The following is a 13,928-nucleotide window of genomic DNA, read 5'->3' as shown; positions in this document are numbered from 1 at the left end:
TTTGGCAAAAAAAAAGACATTCACAGAAAAAACGTAAATAAAACTGCTAAAAATCTAATTATAATACAAAATATTAGGCTTGATTTTAAATGGTTTAGTTAGAAGAGTGATTTTAAGTGAAGCTTGCTAAAATTAGCCAACTTGTATTACTAAATAACAACTTCTTGTCCTCTTCATATGGAAAATAGATTTTGAAAAACAGAATGATTTTGTTCTACCAAATCATAAGGAATGAAAGAATATTACTTTATCTGATTAAGACTGAGTATTTTCAAAACTTAAATAATGCTCAGACTTAGCAGTTTGCCTTGATTTTCTATAGTCCATGCCAGAAGCACAATGTCATGAACACACACACATTCTCTCTCTCCCTCTCTTTCTCTCTCTCTCTCTCTCTCTCTCCCTCCCTCCCTCCCTCTGCCCCCCTAAAACTTTTAAATTATTTTTAAGCCCCACTAAAGTGTAAGATTCTACATCAACCACAAGATGTCAGTCCATGGTAATCTTCACAAAGCTGTGAGATTACCAGAGGAAAGTGAATGATTACAAAAAATATACATATAGTGTTCAAACATGAGAACAGGCCTTGGTGCTCTAGCTATGAGTCAAGGATAATCACGGAAAAAGCGGTTGAGCGTTTATTTGCCTTTGCACTTTCTAATCAGACTAGTTCTGGGAATGTGATACATCAAATTCCCAGATGTTGCAATTCGGGTCTCAGACACTACTGCGTCGGGTTCCAACTCAAAAGAATAAATCTGAAGTTCATGATTTCTCTTTCCAAGCCTTTAAATATCGATAACAACTTTGTTTTAGGAATGGGATATTTGATTGAGTTGGAATGTGGGAAGCTGCATTGAATAGCGGAGGTCAAGAAAAGAAGGAGTAAATGCGGTATTGGTTTTTTTGTTTGTTTGTTTTTAGCTGAGGAGCAGGGTTTGCAAGGTTTAGGGTACAAGAATGGGGCAATTCAGGGTGTGAGTCACTCTTAAATCCGGATTTGGATCCCTCAATTGTAAATAATAACCAGACCACAAAGAAACTTGTTAATTTTAAAATTAGCTAATTTGTGGATGGGTTTATAAGATTTAAAGCAATCCTTCTCAAAATCTGGGAATGCTTGGTATCATCTGAGAGCTGCAGAATCTCAGGCCCCTTCCCAGAACTACTGAATTGGAAACTGAATGGATTCCAGCAGCCGGTTTTTTCTAGGCTTTCTCTAGAAAACCCGTGGTAACTTTACCAATTTGGAAAACTTGGTGGTTGTGATGCACCTCGAAGTCTGAGAACCACTGCTCCAAAGGACGCACGAATGTGCGTTGTTGGGGTAGGAGTTAGGGAGGGGTTTAAGAGCCCGGAGAAGATCTCAAGCAGAGGGCCGAATTATTTGAAAGGAAACTGGGAGGGGCCAGGTTGCAACGTGGGGACCGGGGATCTGAGCAGGAGCCCCGCAGACACGGGCGCCAGCAGGCGGCGCTGGTCGCGCAGTTGACGAGGGGGCGGGGTCAGCCCGGAGCGAGCAGCTTAGGGAACTGGGCTCAGAGCCTCCTGGCCGGCACTCCAGCACCCACTGCTGCCGGACTTGCCAGACTCACCGTCGGGTCCCAAAGAAAAGTTGGTGAGTCCTTCGAGTCGGCCTTGCTGGCCGCTTGCTCCCTGCGCCCGCGCGCCCCCCGCGAAGCCCGTCCCCAGCCCCGGGAGTGGTTAAGGGTCGCACGCCCGCCGCGGTCCGGGCGCGGTTGGCTGCTTACCTCGGCTCCACCCCACCGCAGAGCACACCGCGGGATCGTACCCTGGCCAGGGGTGGGAGCCGGGGACTCACTGGAGGCCTTTTCACCGATGGCTTTTGAAGTGAGTCCTCAGGTTGGGTTCTGATGGCAAGTTTTCCAACTTGGTAAAGTTCCCACCGGTTTGCACTGCATTGATGAATGGTTGGTACATAATATTTAAAATTGGGCAACTTCGGCTTCAGGTTTCCTAGTAACAGGAAGTTTTTATTAGGTACTTGAAACTTTGGTCCGACTCTTTCAGGATCTGGGTGTGGTTCAGGTTCCCTCCAAAACAGTCCATCAAGGTGTTTAAACATGTCGCTCTAGTCAAATCTACTGAAGGGGGCTTAGAGACTTAGAATTTACATACACTTCCAAATTCCTTTCTCTGTTCTTTTTGAAGAAAAAAAAAAAATCCCATCCGTATCCTGACATTTAATAAATGGCCATTCATTTAGCATGAATGTTAAATAGGGGAGGGGGCGCAATGCTTAAAAAAAAAAAAAAACAAAAACGATGCAGTGAAGAAAACTACCTTCCCTTCACATAGTTAAATGTCCTGAAGCAAGTGTGTGCTTGAAAGGATAGAAGGTTGGAAATGCAAGGCAACCCACAATGTGTTCCAGTCTTTGGGTTTCTTGATATTCTAAATTCTTGGCCATAAACATGAGTTTGTTGGGCTGTGTCAATATTTAGCAGGAACACCAGGCCCGCTATCCTGGTACAGCAAAACAGAACAGTCTCATCAGAAATATGCTCCACTTTTTAATAGGAAGAAAATTAGAGAATGTTGGGTCAAGTTCTGGAGTTCCTAACATCTTCACACTGCTGTTTCCTGTTAGGTTTGTTTGCTTGTTGTATGAAAAGGAAAATTTTCTGTAGAACCTCAATTATATATTTAGTTAATGTCTGTTGGAAACCAATATGTTTTGACTGATAATTTATTTTCCTGGTTTCTGGGCACAAAGTGTACTGTGGTCCCCACAGTCAACACTCTCTCACTCACTCTCTCTCTCATGGCCCTGGACTTTTTCTTGGCTTTGCTCTTCAGCATGATCTCCCTCCAGGGCCACTCTGACTTTGCACTTGGAATCTCAAAGTGGCCCTTTGTCAGCAAACACTGCCAACTTGCTAGATGTCCCAGGACTCTGTTTCCCTTCCAATGCCACCATCTTTCCATAAAACTTTTTCTTTTTTTTAGGATACAGCATACTACCATGAAGTTACTTGTTGAAATGGCTGCTTTTTCTCCTGGATTTCAAGATGTTTAAGGGTAGAGGCTTTAGCTCATTTAACTTTATGTTCGTTCCCACTGTCTGACATCATTCCTTCCGCTATAGTTAATGACTATTGAACAAACATGTGTTTATATGTTATCTTTAACTCTGAAACTCCAAGTTAAAATAGCCTTTAAACATGTCAAATTATTCCTTGCATTTGATTATAGATGGTATTCTGCTTCTAGATACCATTCCAAATTACTCTATTTACAATGTTGGTTAAATCACCAAATAAAGTGAAATAATACTTCCTGACAATAGAATGTACGCTTTTTCAGAGTGGCACAAAGCCTTATTTCTCTTTTTCCTCTTTAGTATCTATATACAATCATGTTGGCAAATAGTTGATGATTGGCATATGCTTTTACCCAGAATTCTTTCAAAAGCCAGTGATCAACACTCCACTCAAACCAACTCAAGTCAAAAAGGGAATGTATTGACTGTGTAGTTGAGATATTCAAGATCTAATCTCAGGGACTATAGTACTCAAAATATGCCACTAGGACTCTCCTGTTTCTTTTCTACTTCTCTATGTTGTCTTTCTCCTATTCAAATAAAGACATCTTCCTCCTTACAGCATGGGGGCAGGAAAGCATGGTAGTGCTGTAGCATCCCAACTTAGCGTATGCCCATTTCTATGGCCAAAGCCTGGGTGTTACTAAAACTGACAACCTCCTGACACAATATTGGAGATAAAAAGGGCATATCTCCAAATAAAGAAAATATTTTACATCAGGAAAAAAATGGAAAGAGAATGTGCACAATCAAAACAACAATTACAAGTTATATATCCCTTATCTGATTCCTTAGGATAAGAAATGTTTTTAATTTTTTGGAATATGTACATATAATACAATGATATATCTTGGGGATAGGACCCAAGTCTAAATACAAAATGCACCTGTTTCATATGCACCTGTACACATAGCCCAAAGGTAATTTTATACAATGTTTTTAATGCACTGGTGATTTGACTGCAACCTGCAACAGGAAGTCAGATATGGAATTTTCCACTTGTAGCATGAGATCAGTGCTCAAGAAGTTTTGGATTTTTGGATTAGGGATCCTCAATCTGTATCCTCATCATGAATGTTCTGAAATTCCAAGATTACTAATATCAGGAAACTGTTCCAGGAGCTCCTCAACAAAGAAAACATTGGCATTATGTAAAAGTGACTCCTTTTTATTCTTTGTAAAGATCTAACCTTTAAAAGTTGGAGAATGTTTTTAAGTATTTTAAACTATTTCTAGAAGTAACTTTGCACCTAATAAAGTTTTACAGATGTTCTATAAGCATTAAGAACATACTAAAAATGTAGATGATCTAAAAACACTGGGAAACAGAATGTTTTCCATCAACCGTTGTATTATCTAATCTGTTTTTCATAGAGTATGAACTGAAGATGTATTTGTCTGGAAATAAATTTGGAACTAATAAAAACAGTGAGTAATATTACAACATCATGTTTGTCTTCCTTAAAAAGTGTTACACCAAGCCTGGATGAGGATCTGTGAAAGTGGCTATGGAAAAGATTTCTTTATCGGGTAAAAAAAAAAAAAAAAAAAAGGCAAAATATCTTCCAAAGGGTTGACTAGTTACTGCAGGCATGTCAATGATCGAACACAACTCCACCTCCACTGGAAATATACTAGAAATTCCTGTCTTACCAACAAAGCCTGGCCCATTACTCTGGTGGGAAAAAGAAATGACGCTTTGAAAATAACAATTTTAGTCTTTTATTCCATTAATCAGGGCTTGCCTTACTAACAGTATCTGTTCTGTTCCTTGTATGAAACTCAAAAACATTTCCCCATAAAAATCAATTAATTATTATGTTAGGAGTCCAGTGTCAATACTGAAAGTCTATTAACATATGATCCTGCCAGGTGCAGTGGCCCACGCCTGTAATCCCAGTGGCTCCGGAGGCTGAGGCAGGAGGATCTCAAGTTCAAAGCCAGCCTCGGCAACAGCAAGGTGCTAAGCAACTCAGTGAGACCAGCTCTCTCAATAAAATACAAAAAAGCGCTGGTGATGTGGCTCAGTGGTTGAGTGCCCCTGAGTTCAATCCCCAGTACCGCCCTCCCCAAAACTGCACATAATCCTGAAGTATAATTTTATATCATCTACCTCCATCTCTCATTGATAACATTGTTACTCTAAAAAATAAATGCATTTCTAATTTTGTTGACCCTTGTGGAGAGTTGGCTTTCCTCTCAATGAGAACCTGGAGTTAAACTTCTAAAGGTAAAAGGTTGGGACAGTTTGTATTCCATGTAGACATTGGCAGTTCCTGCACAAAAACTAATTACTACTTACTGAAGAACAGTGATTACTCCTGACATGAATGCACTAATCTGAGACTCTTCAAATCTGTAAATCAGTCACTTTCTGAATTTTAATTGAAAGTTATATGCTTTTCTAATATTTAAGTGAGTAAATCCTCCATATCATCCCGTCGAACATTAACATCATGAATACAATAGACTTGAAAAGATTACTTATTTTTTTATTTTTCTAGGTGGCTGAAGCCATACTATTTTATAGACTTCATGGACAGCAGAAAAGATACCACAAACCAAGAACTTTGGAAAATGAAGCCTAGGAAAAATCTAGAAGATGATGATTTTTTGGTAAAATAATAAAAAATAGGGGTTAATAATTAAAATCTTTAAACCTAATTCAAATGCCATTCTGTATCTCCTGGTATTGTGAAAGTGACTTTCATCCTAGTCTGCTGATATGGGCACTTGGGTTCCTGTCACTAATACTGTGATGGTAAAGGGCAGTGTGGTACATATGAGAGAAATAGTACTTTGACTGATATTCAGGGACTGAGCTGAATAACCTTCAAGAAATCACTGAAAATTTTGGGCATTGGTTTATCTATAAAGTGAAAAGGTTAGAGCCAGATATGGTGGCACATACCTACCTATAAATCCCAGTAATTCAGAGGCTGAGGCAGGAAGATTGCAAGTTCAAATCCAGCCTCAGCAACTTAGTAAGGCCCTAAGCAATTTAACAAGACCCTGTCTCAAAATAAAAAATAAAAAGGGCTGGGGTTGTTGCTCATTGGTTCAGCACCCCTGGTTTCATTCCTTGATACCAAAACAAAAAAGTGAAAGAAAGAGTTGAATGAGATAATCCCTAAGTTCCTTCCAATTCTAACAGTCTGTAAAAGAAACATTAAAAAAAAATTTTTAAGTAGAATGCCATATAACATAATTTTTGTAAGCAAGCATTTTTCTCACAGACACTGTGGCAGCTTACTAAGAGATCACCAAGTAAATTGATGATTCACTGTTCAACCAAAAAAAATCACTTTTGGATAAGAATCCCTTGTCCCACTTTTGGTCAACCACAGGATTAAATGTTTCTTATTATAATATTTGACTTAAAAAGAGGCAGAAAATTTTAGTTCCAAACTCTTACCTTTCTGAATTGTTTCAAGTATAGTTTTTAACAGAAATTATTTATCTTATCTTAATCACATAAAATGAAAAAGATAATTAAGAAATTATAAACATATACCCTATAAAAATAACTGTGTACATAAAACAAAATCATTTCTCTTTTCAAGTTGTTTTCCTTGCTGTTCCATAATTCTTCACTCTTAACCAGAGAATTGATCTCAGTTAATTATACTTAGTCTGTATTAACATGAAGAAATGACAGAAGCTATAGCCTTTCTAGATGGAGTAATTAGAATAAGCATTGGATGTAACAGTGATTTATTACTCAAAGTAAAATTCAAATGGTAAAAGGGATCATTTTTTAAACACTGAAAATTATAGAGAACCATGTGAATTAGAGTTACTCTGCATAAAATGAGATGAACAAGATAATCACTAACATCATTTAAAGCATTAAAATGTTCTGGTTCCATATAGAGAGCTATAAAAGTGAATAATAGCGTTGAGTGAGAAGCAAATTTATTCATAATAATAGCACAATATGAAACACTGATATTAAATCTCATTTTGAGCTTTTTAAAATTTTTCTGTGTATCAGTTGGAGAAATGACAAATTATTCAATATAATCTTCTTTTGAATTGTTGACTACCTAGAAATTCAACTGGATCAAGACTAACTTTCTCAGGAAATAGATCATCTCTGTGGGATTTAACTATTTATATATAGCCTTTGTTTTACCTTCCAATAGTATATATGTCTATCAATACTTAAACAAATAAGTTTTTTTAAAAAATAAACTATGTAAAGCAAGACTACATGATGGAAATTATGGATTTTTATCCATAATTTATCCATAATAGTCATGACCATATTATTCCTGATCCTTCATGTTTTGAATTAATGAATAATTCACTCTTCAGTGCATTACCAAGAGTTACCTAGGAACCAATAAAATATTTGCAAAACAAACACAACTATTACAATTTATAAGTTTATTATTTTACCAGAGATTATTGTGATTTTAAAAACCTTTTTTCAATTTTGACTTCTCTGTTGCCATATTCCATTATTTCACATCTTCAAAATAGACACAAGGACCTATGCTTTTGTGAAGGTATTGGAAGTATGTGTTTCTTTTTTCTTAAAAACAAATGAATAACAGAAATGAATGGAGAATTTCAAAGTAGTCAAGTAGACCTTTGGACAGTTAAATAAACTATGCTATCTTTACCTGACCAGTATCCAAAGCAAGATTCTCAATGCCTTTATTCACTGAGAAGCACAATGACTGGGCCATAAGTAATTAGATTAAGGAAAATTTCATGTATTGTTCAATTTTAAGATATATCTTTTCTCTTTTTTTGTAGACTGAGGACACTGGAGAGACCAGCATGCTAAAAAGACCTGTGCTTTTGCATTTGCAGCAAACAGCCCATGTTGATGAATTTGATTGCCCCTCAGAACTTCAGCACAAACAGGAACTCTTTCCAAAATGGCGCCTGCCAATTAAAATAGCTGCTATTATATCATCTCTGACCTTTTTTTACACTCTCCTAAGGGAAATAATTCATCCTTTAGTTACTTCCCATAAACAGTATTTTTATAGGATTCCAATTCTTGTCATTAACAAAGTCTTGCCAGTGGTTTCCATCACCCTCTTGGCATTGGTTTATTTGCCAGGCGTGATAGCAGCAATTGTACAGCTTCGTAATGGAACGAAGTATAAGAAATTCCCACCTTGGCTAGATAGGTGGTTGTTAACAAGAAAGCAGTTTGGGCTTCTCAGTTTCTTTTTTGCTGTTCTACATGCAATTTATAGTCTGTCTTATCCAATGAGGCGATCCTACAGATACAAGTTGCTAAAATGGGCATACCAACAGGTAGGATAAAGATGTTGGCAGTATTACTAAACTAAAAAGTCTAAATCACCTAACAAATTAATCTCTTCTCATTGTAATATCAATACCCCAAGCCCCCATTGAAACCCTGGATTGAGAAAGTTATCTAATTTTTTAAAATTTTATTATAGATTGCAGAATCACATCGGTTACACATCCACGTTTTTACATATTGCCATACTAGTGACTGTTGTATTCTGCTATCTTTCCTATCCTCTACGGGGTAAAAATGGGAGTTCATAACCCACTTGAATCAAATGTATGAAATATGATAGGTCAAGAGCTTTGTAATGTTTTGAACAACCAATAAAAAAAAATTATTATAGTCACATTAGGGCTTAGTTATATAGTTTTATATTAAGAAATGTTCTTTAAGCTGAAAATAAAGTACGACTTTAACAACAATAAAAAATATTTTGTTGCCGGGAAGGGTGGTGCATGCCTGTAATCCCAACAACTCAGGATGCTGAGGCAGGAGGATCACAAATTCAAGGCCAGCCTCAGCAATTTTGTGAGGCCCTAAGCAATTTAGTGAGACCCTGTCTCAAAACAAAAAATTTTAAAAAGGGCCAGGATGTGGCTTAGTGGTTAAGGGCCTCTGGCATCTGTTCTCAATCCCTGGTAATAAATAAATATAAATATATATATATATATATATATATATATATATATATATATATATATATACACACACACACACACACACATATATATACTAAATATACGTATATATTTATTTATATGTATATATAAATAAATGTATCAAATAATATGTAATATACATTAATGTGTGTATGTATGTATTTATTTATTTATTTAATGGACAGGGCCACATTTCAATCCTCTAACACTCTCACAAGATTACTTTTTAATGCTGATTGTTCTTCTGTTTGCAATACCACATTACATTGACTACAATTCCATATAAGTAGACCATTAAATAATTATTAGATAATTAAAATGTATTATATAAATATTATATTAATATAAAGAAAGAAAGAGCTCCTCTGAATTACTCTTAAAGGAATGTAAAAAAAAAAAAGTTACAAATTGTGTAGGCTTATTTTAGACAAAGCATGTATAAGAGATTCACAGGTGAGAAATGAGTGTGGTTTCCATATTTTCTTTCCTCTTTTACCTTCTGGTAGGTCCAACAAAATAAAGAAGATGCCTGGATTGAGCACGATGTTTGGAGAATGGAGATTTATGTATCTCTGGGAATTGTGGGACTTGCAATACTGACTTTGTTGGCTGTGACATCTATTCCATCTGTGAGCGACTCTTTGACATGGAGAGAATTCCGTTATATTCAGGTAAATGATTTAAAGTAACTCTAGTCCCTCAGAGAGGCCAATTTTTTGTGCTTCTAATATTAAATATTTGACCGTAGCCCATAAAGAATAACAAATGCCTTCCAATATAAATATCCCACACTTGTTCCAGTTAATAATGTGTTCTCTTGTTTTTTTCTCTATTTCTTCTAAATAGGATGCATTTTATAGACATAAAAGAAAAATATTCTAACATTTGAAACTTGTTATATTTGCTACCCACCTAATAACTATAATGTGATATTCTAGGAATATCCTTGGTTAATAGTTCCTACAAATTAAAAAATTCTTTTACCCATCCCCTGACTTGAGTCATGCCTTTTAAATTGGACAGCTTTATACTAACTAGGGTGAAAAATCTCTCATTGAAATAAAGACTTTTATTAACCAAAGGTATTCTAATATCTCATTTTAAGACCTGCTTTTCCCAAGTTACATTTTAGATAGTTTACTCCTTTGAAGTTTCTAAATACTCCTGGGACTCAAAAACTATCTTAGATTTACTTAAATTTATCTCCTAGTGGAAGATTACCCTTAAGAAGAACATTGTGCCAGACTTCAGAAGGGGGCCCATATCTGTAAAATTCAAAGGACTAAATTTAATTCCATCATGAGCACTGCCAAAATTGTTTTAATTACATAGCCTTAACTTTCATGGGTGGACATCTTTGGAAATTTCCACAAAGTCAGACATTCCCCACTATCCTTTCTACATATCTGCACATTATATCCAACAAACATATCTAATTAAGCTGGGAAATATCTCTGCATCTGAATTATTCCAATGTGGTTTAGAGATGATACTGCATTCTCTAAGCAAAGTGTTTTCCAAATGTGTATGTTCAGCCTGGAAGCCATTGGAGTTCTCTGTTCCTCAGGAAATGTTTGCCTGCCACACATGAGCTGAGCATAATTTTTCAGATTTAATTAGAGATTCAAACACTGCATCTTAGCAACTGAGTTCATTCCACTGTAGGTACAATACCCAGATTATAATAAGTATACAGTACACATTTGGTAAGATTAATCTGCAACCAAATATATGTATTTTTCAATGACTAATCTAGTAACTTTTCATTCAGAATTACACTATGATTTACATAAGAGATTCATATCTGAAAATATAAACATAACTACTTAATTGTATTTATTGGGGTTCAAGAGTACAGTAATTGTGAGTTAGATTCCTTCTGGCAGACTCATGACCATTTCCAGTAAATAGAAATCAAAGTCACCTAGAAGAGCTATTGTGAGAATGCCATAAAATTATATACATGAGCAACTATTTATAAGTACCTAATCTGTATGATGTCAGAGTATTCCAAAGAAAGTTGAAATTTTTCTTTACATCTCTAGATTTTGCTGAAACATTGAAATAATTACAAGTATTTTCCCATTTCATCTGAATGTTTAATTTTTTTGAAAAACATATTCATTCACTTTAGTATTCATTTAGCAAAATCAGAGTGAATCACATTAGTTGTGTTCATAGTTTATAAAGATCATTGAAGTCAAGCTGATATTTGCAGTAATCTTTGGTCAACCTACCTTTATTAAATACCTGAAATGTGCACTTCATGTTGACTTTGCAGTGACCTTGTGATAAATAAGAGTCAGTTCCTGATTTTAGTTTAAGCAAATGCATAAGACAAAGCATGATAAAATAAACATCATAAAATAGATGAACAAAATGGCAGAGAAAGAAAAGATAGAAGTATTGATCACCTAAGACTAAAAGGAAGACTGTGAATTTTCTCAGTTTAGCCTGGAGATGAGAACATTACCCAAAAGTGAGGTGATAAGGGAGAATATGTAAAATGAGTAGAAATATGTGAATGGACATTGTTGAGAAATGTGTTAGGAAAACACTAATAAATAAATGAAAGGATTTCCAAGCAACAGAACAGATTCAGATGAAATAGGATGGAACAAATTCTTATTGAACCAAAATTCACTAAGGTAATTTTGTTTTTCTTTTACAGAGCAAACTAGGAATTGTTTCACTTCTACTTGGTACAATACATGCATTGATTTTTGCCTGGAATAAATGGGTAGATATAAAACAATTTGTATGGTATACACCTCCAACTTTTATGATAGCTGTTTTTCTCCCAATCATTGTCCTGATATGTAAAACTGTACTATTCCTGCCATGCTTAAGGAAGAAGATACTGAAAATTAGACGTGGTTGGGAAGACGTCACCAAAATTAACAAAACTGAGATGTCCTCTCAGTTGTAGAATTACTATTTACACACATTTTTGTTTAACGTTAACATGTTTTATCATAAACATTTCAAATTTGTATTTGTTAATAAAATGACTACTTGAGGATCCTACTTTATCTCTCTGTTTATGGGTGATGATTTTGAAATTTGTGTGTTTCCTTTCACATTTGATTCAAAGCAAAACAACATTTTTAATACTGATCTTAGCATGTTTTCTGTTTGATAAAACTAAGCATAACAAAAGCAATCACATCTAATTTGTCAGAGTATATAGCACTATAAGTGATGAAAGGCCTTAAAATACCAGTCTTTTCTACCCACCAAACATGTATCATAAGTAATGAAAAATATGCCATCTGAATCTACAATACAAGTATATTCAGCACTTATGATTATTGTTTTTTTAGTTTCTATAAAAAATTTATTGTATTTACTATTATTATTTTAATTGTACATGTTTGGGTACAGTGTGATACTGCACCATATCACACAGTGTATGATGATCAAAGCAGGGTCATTTGCAATTCCATCTCCTTAAATTTAAAAATTGTTTATTAACACATAATTGTTACACATATTTATGAGGTACAGTATGACTATTTCTACAGAACTTTCTATTCTAACCAGGTTTATTCCTGAAACACTCGTCTCAAAATCAACACAGACTGTGTCTACACTGATAGACACAGTAACATTAGATGCACATCCATAGCAGTCGCGTGCCTGAACCCTCACCTGCATGGCCAGGTGCCTGCACCTGTAGTGCTGGGAATGGGAAATCGAGTTCCAGCCTTCCTGGAATCACTAAGGAAGGAATGACTCTTTGTTTGAATGGTAAAGTTGGAAAGGCGTGATGTCGATCCAGAAAACAAGGAACTATTTGAGCTGCATATTAAAATGTAAGTAGGAGTCCTGCCAACAGAATGGGAGGACTGGTATGTCATGACCTGTTTGAAAGGTCTAGTTCAAGTCTTCTGGAACAGAATCTGTGGACAAAACTCCAGATAAACTATAGGCGAAGGCTGGATGGATCACCAAGGTCATTGCATGAAATGAAACTGTGTTTGGACTTTGTCCTTCTAGGAATGGAGAAGCCTCTAAAAACTTGAAAAGGGCTTAACATCATTAGTTGCACTTCAGAAAGATCACTATATACCATAGAGATGAATCTGATGGTAAGAGGCAAAGGATAAAGGAAGGTTGGAAAGCCTTAAAGATATTTAAGAAGACAGTTGCAATATCCTAGGACACAGACAACAAATTTGCAAATGAAGGTCATTGCATGGGAGTTACGGAGGAAAGAGGAGAAATAATGAATATCCAGGGTAGAATTAACCAACAGAATGAGTATAGAGGGAAAAGAAAGCTTTTAGGATGGGACATCTAGGATTCCTTCTACCTGGATGCCTTAAAGGACAATGCTATTAAGCAGAATAGAAAGTTCTATAGAAGGAACAGAATTTTTAACCAAAACAAAACCAGAAAGTGTAGTCTATACATTGTAAGTTGTTTACAATAATCTCAGTTGCTAAGGGATGCAGCTAGTTTCAGGGCACACAAATGTAGTTATGAAAAGCATAACTTTGGGCAGAGAGAAGGGAAAGGAAGGTATCTCCCTGCTTCTTTGAAAAGGATTGTTTTCATTTTTTTTGTGGAACATGGGATGGAGACCACATGTGCTAAGTGCGCTATCACTGAGCTGCATCCCTAGTCCTATTCGTTTTGTAGTTTAAGACAGAGTATTGCTAAATTGCCCAGGCTAGCCTGGAACTTGTGATCCTTCTGCTTAGCTGGAATTATAGGTGTGCGTCACCGCACCTGACTAAAAAGTTAATTTTTAAATAAAGCTTTTGATGTGGTTAACACAGTTGTGGAGGACAGTCACACCAGTTCTCCCTGAAGCAGAAGGAACAGCACCTGGATCCTTGCTGACCTGAGCCCAGTGCCTTCTTCCTTCTCCAAGCAGAGCTGCTTTTCCTGCTCACAGTGATCTACCTGGGCTCTATTTTCT

General features: G+C 35.9%; 1 protein-coding gene across 3 annotated transcripts; it reads left to right on the top strand.

Annotated features, from left to right (window-relative positions):
• The first annotated feature begins 1,512 nt into the window (after positions 1 to 1,512).
• Positions 1,513 to 12,089, top strand: Steap1 (STEAP family member 1). Of its 3 annotated transcripts, XM_071607453.1 has the most exons (6): positions 1,513 to 1,618; positions 4,439 to 4,492; positions 5,569 to 5,680; positions 7,829 to 8,341; positions 9,508 to 9,672; positions 11,673 to 12,089. In XM_071607453.1, exons 3-6 carry the CDS (start codon positions 5,600 to 5,602, stop codon positions 11,928 to 11,930), a joined length of 1,017 nt encoding a protein of 338 aa, XP_071463554.1. In that variant the 5' UTR covers positions 1,513 to 1,618; positions 4,439 to 4,492; positions 5,569 to 5,599; the 3' UTR covers positions 11,931 to 12,089. The 3 variants fall into 3 exon arrangements, with proteins under 3 accessions (XP_071463554.1, XP_027811921.2, XP_071463556.1); XM_027956120.2 differs by lacking the exon at positions 4,439 to 4,492; XM_071607455.1 differs by lacking the exons at positions 1,513 to 1,618; positions 4,439 to 4,492 and adding an exon at positions 2,982 to 3,042.
• The last annotated feature ends 1,839 nt before the right edge of the window (positions 12,090 to 13,928 follow it).

The sequence above is a fragment of the Marmota flaviventris genome, chromosome 1, assembly GCF_047511675.1.
Source record: "Marmota flaviventris isolate mMarFla1 chromosome 1, mMarFla1.hap1, whole genome shotgun sequence".
Lineage (NCBI taxonomy): Eukaryota > Metazoa > Chordata > Mammalia > Rodentia > Sciuridae > Marmota > Marmota flaviventris.
Note: the sequence above shows the minus strand (reverse complement) of the source record. Positions and strands in the feature narration are given on the sequence as shown.

What these genes read in the sequence shown, in the direction of transcription:
- Steap1 (XM_027956120.2), top strand. Translation starts at nt 5,600, where the DNA reads ATGGACAGCAGAAAAGATACCACAAACCAAGAACTTTGGAAAATGAAG. An exon ending in TAGAAGATGATGATTTTTTG is followed by an intron (nt 5,681 to 7,828) that starts GTAAAATAATAA and finishes CTTTTTTTGTAG; the next exon opens with ACTGAGGACACTGGAGAGAC. An exon ending in GAGAATTCCGTTATATTCAG is followed by an intron (nt 9,673 to 11,672) that starts GTAAATGATTTA and finishes TTTCTTTTACAG; the next exon opens with AGCAAACTAGGAATTGTTTC.